Raw genomic sequence first — 8,978 nt, 5'->3', positions numbered from 1 at the left:
CGGTTGCCCCTCTTCCAGGCCAGCTCTCTGCTGTGGCCCGGGAAGGCAGTGGAGGATGGCCCAAGTGCTTGGGCCCTGCACCCGCATGGGAGACCAGGAGAAGCACCTGGCTCCTGCCTTCGGATCAGCGAGATGCGCTGGCCGCAGTGGCCATTGGAGGGTGAACCAATGGCAAAAAGGAAGACCTTTCTCTCTGTCTCTCTCTCACTATCCATTCTGCCTGTCAAAAATAAATAACTAAAAAAAATTAAAAAAATAAAATTAAAATACCAATGACATTCTTCTGATGATGCTGATATTCACACGGAAACACAGGAGACTTTGAATATCTAAAGCAATCTTACACAGCAAAAGCAAAGCCAGAGGCATCACAATACCAGATTTCAAGGCATACTATAGGGCAATTATAATCAAAACAGCCTGGTACTGATACCAATGGAACAGAACAGAAACACCAGGAATCAATCCAAGCATCAACAACTAATTTATATTTGACCAAGGAGCTAAAACCAATTCCTGGAGCAAGGACAGTCTCTTCAACAAACGGTGCTGCGAAAACTAGATTTCCACATGTAGAAGTATGAAATAAGAGCCCACCCTTACGCCATACACAAAAATCCACTCAACATAGATTAAAGGTCTCAATCTGTGATCTGACACCATCAAATTATTAGAGAACATTGGGGAAATCCTGCAAGACATTGGCACAGGCAAAGAGTTCTTAGAAAAGACCCCAGAGGCACAGGAAATCAAAGCCAAAATTAACAAATGGGATTACATCACATTGAGAAGTTTCTTTCTTTTTTTTTTTTTTTTTGACAGGCACAGTGGATAGTGAGAGAGACAGAGAGAAAGGCCTTCCCTTTTGCCACTGGTTCACCCTCCAATGGCCGCTGCGGCTGGCACATCGCGCTGATCCGAAGGCAGGAGCCAGGTGCTTCTCCTGGTCTCCCATGCGGGTGCAGGGCCCAAGCACTTGGGCCATCCTCCACTGCCTTCCCGGGGCCACAGCAGAGAGCTGGCCTGGAAGAGGGGCAACCGGGATAGAACCCGGTGTGCCAGCACCGCAAGGCAGAGGATTAGCCTGTTAAGCCACGGCGCCGGCCGAGAAGTTTCTGTACTGCAAAAGAAACACTCAGGAAAGTGAAGAGGCAACCAACAAAATGGGAGAAATTATTTGCAAACTATGCAATTGAAAAAGGATTAATAACCAAAATCTACAAAGAAATCAAGAAACCCCACAATAATAAACAACTCAGTTAAGAGATGGGCAAAGGACTTAAACAGATATTTTTAAAGAGGAAATCCAAATGGCCAACAGGCACATGAAAAAATGTTCAGTGTCACTAGGCATCAGAGAAATGCAAATCAAAACCACAATGAGGTTTCACCTCACCTCAGTTTGAATGTCTTTCATACAGAAACCAACAACAAATGCTGGTGAGGATATGGGAGAAAAGGTACCCTAATCCACTGTCGGTGGGAATGTAAACTGGTAAAGCCACTATGGAAGACAGTATGGAGATACCTTAGAAATCTGAATATAAACCTACTATATGACCCAGCCATCCCACTGCTGGGAATTTACCCAAGGGAAATTAAATCAGTAAATAAAAAAATTATCTGCACCCCCATGTTTATTGCAGCTCAGTTCACAACAGCTAAGACATGGAATTAACTAAATGCCTGTCAACCAAAGACTAAATAAAGAAATTATAGGATATATACACTATGGAATACTACACTGCAGTAAAAAAAAAAAAAAAAAAAAAAAAATTCCAGTCATTTGCAACAAAATGGGTGAATCTGGAAAACATCATACTTAGTGAAATAAGTCAGTCCCAAAGGGACAAACACCATATGTTCTCCCTGATCTGTGACAATAGAGCACCTAAAAGGAAATCTGTAGAAGTGAAATTGACACTTTGAGAAGCAATGACTTGAACAGCCCTTGTCTTGACTGTCAAGGAAGTTTTTTTCTTAATGGAGAATGGGACTGGGAATGGGAGAGGGAGGAGGAGGTGGGGTGGGAGGGTGGGTATGATGTGAAGAATCACTATATTCCTAAAGTTGTACTTATGAAATTTGTAGTCTTTAAATAAAGTTTCTCGGGGGGGGGGGGGGGGGGAGTAAAACACCAACAAAAAACCTCAATCTGACCACACCAGACACCTCCTCTCACAACTGCTTCCAAATCTGGAGGTAATGTCTCAGTATCATCTCCATGTGGATGTCAGTTCTTTTTTTTTTTTTAATTTCACCAAGATCTGATTTCTTGTTTAGTATCTTCTAGAAATCCCACATAGCACCCTGGTTTTCTTTCTAGTTTAAATTTATTACTTTTTTTTTATCACTGTATTTTTTTCTGTAATTTTAATAGAACTGTAGAAAACACTAACTTGAATCCTGTAGTACCTTTTGATCTGGAGCTCTCCCAAATTTATACTTTATATTCATGGAATAATAAAGGTGCTCATAGTCCCTTCCACACTTCATGCTTTCATCCTTTCCTTGTCATCAGAGAGAGCATCTGTCACCATGCACAGCAGCTCAACTCTATCCTAATTTTTGTTTTAGTTCAATCAAAAGCCAGGGGACCGACCCTGTGGCATAGAGCGTAAGGCTGCCACTTGCAGTGCCAGCATCCCCTATGGGTGCTGGTTCGAGTCCCGGCTGCTCCACTTCTGATCCAGCTCTCTGCTGTGGCCAGGAAAGCAATAGAAGATGGCCAAGTCCTTGGGCCCCTGCACCTGTGTGGGAGGCCAGGAAGAAGCTCCTAGCTTCCTATCAGTGCAGCCCTGGCTATTGCAGCCAATAGGGAGTGAACCAGCAGATGGAAGACCTCTCTCTCTCTCTGCCTCTCCTCTGTGTAGCTCTTTCAAATAAATAAATTTTTAAATAAAAAAAAAAAGGCCAGAAAAATCAAGGGAAAGGAAACAGTGGGAATAGACTATGATGGCTGCTTCTGAGCAGGCCTCAAATGGTGGCAGGATCTGCTGAATTTACCATTGCTGAGAATCTTCCTTCCAGCCCTGAAGGCTCCCTGATTTTGTTTGCCAACTAACCAGAGATCCAGCTTTCACTGCAAGGCTAGAACTACCAAAGCCTACCAAGAAAACCAACTTTCAGTGGCAGAAATCTGGCACAGCAGTTAAATTGCTGGTTGGGATGCTGACATCTTATATGAGAATCCCCGAGTTCAGACTCCAGCTTAGCTTTCCTGTTGATGCACTCTGGGAAGCAGCAGGTGATGACTCAAGTACTTGGATCCCTGTCACCCAAGTAGGACTCACACTGAGTTCTAGGCTCCCAGCGTTGGCCTTGCCCAACCCCGGCTGTTTTAGATTTGGGGAATGAACCAGTGGACAGAAGATCTCTGTCCCTCTGCCTTCCAAATAAAGAAAACAGGAATTCTCATACATTTTAATATGCACTATAAACACTGGCCTTCGTAGTTTTTTGTTAAGATTTGAGTTACAGAGAGGCAGAGGCAGAGAGACAGACACATAAGTCTTCCATCAACTGGTTCACTCCCCAAATGGCCGCAACGGCCAGGTAGAAGCCAGTAGCCAGCAGATTCATCCAGGTCCCCCATGTGGATGCAGAGGCCCAAGGATTTGGGCCATTTTCCACTGCTTTCTGAGGAGTGTGAGCAGGGAGCTGAGTCAGAAGTGTAGCAGCTGGGACTCAAACTGGTGCCCATATGGGATGCCAGGGCTGCAGCAGTAGTGCTGGCCCCTGTAGTTCTTGTTTTCTGTGCCTTATAGCCAAGAGTAAGCTTCCTATTTAGGAACACTGAGTCTTATTGACTTCACAATATGAACATAAGCATCAATTTTTAAAAAATATTTATCTGAAAGGCAGAGTTACAGAGAGGCAGAGGCAGAGAAGTCTTCCATCCAATGGTTCATTCCCTAGATGGCCATGAGGGCCAGAGCTGAGCCCACCCAAAGCCAGAAGCCAGGAACTTCCTCCTGGTATCCCACACAGATGCAGGGGCCCAACGACTTGGGCCATGCTTTCCCAGGGCATACAGAGCTGGATTGGAAGTGGAGCAGCTGGGACTTGAACTGGCACCCATATGTGATGCCAGCCCTGCAGACAACAGCCTTACTCGCTATGCCACAGCACTGGCCCCTATATTCATTTTTTTAAAAAGGCCCAGTTTTCTAATTTCCACAGGCCTGTTATAGATCATTCCAATGCTTTCAGAAATTATAAAGAATCTCGCAAACCTATGCCTAATTTACTAAAATGCAAAAAAACTCCTACTTTGAAATCTGAGAGTCACAGACAACAAACACTTGGTTAAGGGCTCTAACAGTATTCGCAGCCATGAACCAGCACCTTCAGAATCACCTAGGACACTTGTGAAAATACATCACTTTGAAAGAATATGCTCTAGTAAGTCTGGGGTAGTCCCGCAAATCCTCACTTTAACAAAAACGTTTAAGTCCCGGCAGCCCCACTTCTGATCCAGCTCCCTGCTGGCAGGCCTAGGAAGGTAACTGAAGATGGCCCCAGTGCTTGGACCTCTGCACCTGCATGAGACACCTGGTGAAGCTCCTGGCTTCAGTCTGGCCCAGCCCTGGCCATTGTGGCATTTGTGGAATGAATCCTCTCTGCCTCTGCCTTTCCCACTCTATAACTGTTTCAAATAAAATAAATCTAAAAAAAATTTAAAAACTGTTGCCTTTTCTAACACTTCTCAGGAGTAGGAAAAGTCTGGCCATAGGGCCACATAAGGCCCAAGAAATCACTTGGTCTGGCCATGGCAAGGCAAACACAGGCAGGACTCGATATTCAACAGGCTAATTTTCAAGTTGATTATTTTGTATGGTCCATGATGGCCCGTGGCAGAAAAAAGGTTCTCCATTCCTAAGTGCGCTTGAAGGAGGAAGAGTCTGCTAAGGAAAGCTAGCAGCTATTGGCTACAGAAAGTACAGAAAAGACTTGTTTAATGTTTATTTGAAGGTAGAGCAACAGAAAGAGGGAAAGACAAAGAGATCCTCCATCCACTGTTCACTCGCCAAATAGCTGCCAACAGCCGGAGCTGGGTCAGGCTGGAGCCAGGAGCCAGAAACTCCATCCAGGTCACCCATGTCAATGTCAGGTACCCAAACTCTTGGGCCATCTTCTGCTCACCCTGCCAGACACCTTAGTAGGGAGCTAGACCAGAAGCGAAGCAGCTGGGACTCAAACCAATGTTCCAGGGGCCAGCACTGTGGCATAGCGGGGAAAGCTACCACCTGCAGTGCTGGCATCCCACATGTATGCAGGCTTGAGTGCCGGCTGCTCCACTTCTGATCCAGCTATCAGCCATGGCCTGGGAAAACAGTGGAGGATGGCCCAAGTCCTTGGGCCCATGCAACCGCGTGGGAGACCAGGAAGAGGCACCTGGCTCCTGGCTTCAAATTGGTGCAGCTCCAGCCGCTGCAGCCATTTGGGGAGTGAACCAACAGAGGAAAACCTTTCTGTCTCTCTCTCACTGTAACTCTACCTCTAAAATACATAAAATCTTTGGGAAAAGAAGTCATTATAGGAAAAACTCACATCAAAAATGTACAGAAGGTAATGGCTGGTGGGAAAGATAACACTTAGATGTAAAGTTGGAAAGGAGGCCAGGGTTGATCTCTAGGATAGCTTTGGACTGCCCATGTACAGAAGCATGTAGGAGATTAGCAGTAACTTAATTCCACTTTTAAAGATTACAGTTCTGTACAGAAAACTGAGTCTAGTAAGGTGAGAATGAAAACAAGATTAGTTAATAAACCACTCCAATAATCCAGGAAAGAGATGATTAGGACTTGAACTGTGTTAGTGGCCGTGGTAGCAGAAAGTGGACAGACACATTTTGGAAATAGTAGAATATCTGATAGATAGAAGCAGAAAGTTATAAAAAGAAGACATACCACAGTCCATAGCTATGCATCTGACTTAAACCGTGTATGTTGTAAATAAATTGCTTTGGCTATTAGAACAATGTATCTTGCTAACAAAGAAAATAAATACTTAGAAACAAAAGCCAGAAGAGTAATAGTAAAGATCTTACACACATCCTTATTTTAGGGGCTGGCATTGTCGTGCAGCAGGTTAAGCTACTGCTTGTGATACTGGCATCCCATATAAGAGAGCAGGTTTGTGTCTCAGCTGCTCTGGTTCTGATCTAGCTTTCTGCTAATGCACTCAAGAAGGCATTATGTGGGAAATCCAAATAGAGTTCCTGGCTCCTGGTATCAACTTGGCCCAGATCTGTTGTAGACATATGCGCTGTGAATCAGTGGATGGAAAATTCTGTTTTACTGCATTTCAAATAAATAAACCATTTTTTGAAAATCCTTACCATAAAATCAGTGTTTTGGACTCTCCAGTCTAGAACAGACATGACTAAGCCAACATCTAGCCTAGCATTTAAGAGACAATTTAGGATGCCTGCATGCCACTTCAGACTGCCTGGGTTTGATTGCCAGCTCTGGCTCCTGATTCCAGCTTCCTGCTAATGCACACACCATGAAGCAAGCAGCAGGAATGACTCAAATGGTCAGGTCCCTGCCACCCTTGTGGAAGACCCGGATTGAGTTTCCAGCTCCTGACTTCGTCCCAGCCTAGCCCAGCTCTTTCAGGCTATTTAGGTGGCAAATCAGTAGAGGGGCTCTCTTTTTACTTTCTTAAATAAATGATAGCTTTAAAGGCTACATTAAAAAATGACAAAAGAACTAACACAACTGCAGCAAACTTATTTGTATTCAAATGTATTTTCAGGAAGATTTGACACAGGCACAGAGAAAAGGAACAAATGAAAACAAGTATAAACAAGGTCAGCTACAGACTGACCTCTAGGTGAAATGTTTTAAAAAAAATTTTTTTAGTCATACTTTTTAAAAATATGATTGAGAAAGTTTATTTTTTCAAGTCTTCTCAATCATTCTGAAATACTTTAATACTTTTGAGCTGAATTCATACATTAAGGCAAATCTTGATTTGTAAATACTCATTTAATTGGTGAACTATTTCATTTAAATTGCTAATGCAGGGAGAAAGTTTTTGTAAAAAACATTTTATTGCTACAAAGGGAAACATGGTCACAAAAGCCTTTAAGCGTATCTTAACCCAAATTACTATTCAATGTCCAATGCAGTAAAAAAATACACAATCAGAGCACAAAATACTTGCCCAATGTATCTCTTCTAGGGTAAGTATTCAAAAAATTAATGCACACTTGAATATTCACTCCCAAGAGCAGCTTTTAAGTTCAAATGATTAGAATAGATACACTAACAATACACATCTGTCATCCTTAACAGCAATAAAGTAACAAAATTTAAACTTAAAAATTATACAAACAATTTATCAGATCTGTTTGGAGCTATAAAAACTAAACTAAAATAGTCTTACCTTCATTTTATTAAACAAATGTCAAACATTTAGAAATTATATAAAACAAATTTTAATGTGTGGAATGCATGCAACATGAATATTAACTCATATTTTAAGCTATTAAATTCTTACCCTTTCCCATATTAGTACAGAAATTTAAAGCTCTCTTTAAATCTAATGCCTTATATTTAATTTTCTTCAGGTTGCTCAACGGGGACATCAACAGGCTCTTCCTTTGCTTCTTCCTCTACTCCCTCTACTTCTCCCCTTCCCTCTATTTCTTCCCCTCCCTCTACGTCCCCCACTGGCTCAGCTCCCCCCACTGCCCCGACTTCCCCCACTGCCCCGACTTCTTCTACTCCCTCTATGTCCCCCTCTCCCTCTACTGTTTCAACTTCTCCTGCATCCTCTGCTTCTTCCACTTCCTCGGCTTCCCCCCCTTCCTCTACTTCTTCCTCCTCTTCATCTTCCTCAACAGGTTCATCAATCTTTTCTTCATCTTCTTCGTCTCCTTCTGTTTGTTGATCCTGAGAATGATCTTGAATTTCAAAAGGATTCTCACCCTAAAAATATTGAGAAATGGTTTTTAAAATCAGAATATCAATTTTTGAATCCATGAAATTTTTATTTGCTATATCATGAAAAATAATTTTTATTTGAATAGATTTTTCCATTAAATATTTTTAAGTACCTACTTATATAATGACCATATAAGTCATTATACCATACAAACTGGAGCTCATAGGCCATATGTTCTTCTTAACTGAATTTTTGAAATTATACAGTATGACAAAAGTGGTTTTGGGTAGAAACAAATAGATTGTACAAATATTTACATTCTACCTAATCACACCAGTATTCAGTGTATTATTGTTCTAGAATCTCTTTTAAATGAAAATGAAAATCAGGTACCTTGTCTTACCTACTAGGTACCATGCCTTACTTCTACTTAAAAAAAAAAAAAAAGACAAATCATTAATTCAGTAAACATTCACAGGTACAACTTTTACATTTTAATATGTGAATCCTATGCTTAGGTTAAATCTCATATAATTGGAGCATATCAGAAGAAAATTAATGCAGTAAGAAATGAAAAGCAGTAAAGTCTATTAAGAAGGAAAGTATTACAACTGATGCTATACCGTAAGATGAAGCAAGAAAAGAAATACTAGTGAGAGCGCTACTCTAATAGCCCAGAAAAGGGATATGTAAAAGATGTGGTGATAGCATTAACAGAACACTCAAATTGGAACTTGAAAAGGGGAAGAAGTGATGTTATATATAACTAGAATTTAAGATATCTAAATGTTATATATAACTAGAATTTATGATATCCAAATGTCTAACAGGCAACTATAAAAGAAAAAGAGTCCAAAGAATTGCTTGTGTAAAGTGTATAGTGAAAACAAGTTATAAATGGGATAGCTCTGAAGTAGGACTGAAAAAGTAGAAAACAAGGATGAGGATAAAGCTTTATGAAAATGTCTATACATGGGGGCAGAAGTAAGAAGAAAAAAAGACATTTGGTGCAGGAGGAAAAGCAAGACAGTAAAGTATCATGTATCAAAACAGCTTCAAAAAGAAGTGATAAACAATGTTTC

At 41.4% G+C, this 8,978-nt stretch overlaps 1 protein-coding gene across 5 annotated transcripts in view; it reads right to left on the bottom strand.

The window, feature by feature from the left end:
* Positions 1-6,976: 6,976 nt before the first annotated feature.
* ZNF326 (zinc finger protein 326) overlaps positions 6,977-8,978 on the bottom strand; it is a 32,776-nt gene continuing 30,774 nt past the window's right edge. For all 5 annotated transcript variants that reach the window (XM_062191705.1, XM_062191707.1, XM_062191706.1 and 2 more), the window contains one exon: positions 6,977-7,940. In XM_062191705.1, the coding sequence (XP_062047689.1) occupies positions 7,566-7,940 (375 nt within the window). In that variant the 3' untranslated portion in view covers positions 6,977-7,565. The remainder of the gene's footprint in view (positions 7,941-8,978) is intronic.

This window comes from Lepus europaeus, chromosome 5 (assembly GCF_033115175.1).
Source record: "Lepus europaeus isolate LE1 chromosome 5, mLepTim1.pri, whole genome shotgun sequence".
Lineage (NCBI taxonomy): Eukaryota > Metazoa > Chordata > Mammalia > Lagomorpha > Leporidae > Lepus > Lepus europaeus.
Note: the sequence above shows the minus strand (reverse complement) of the source record. Positions and strands in the feature narration are given on the sequence as shown.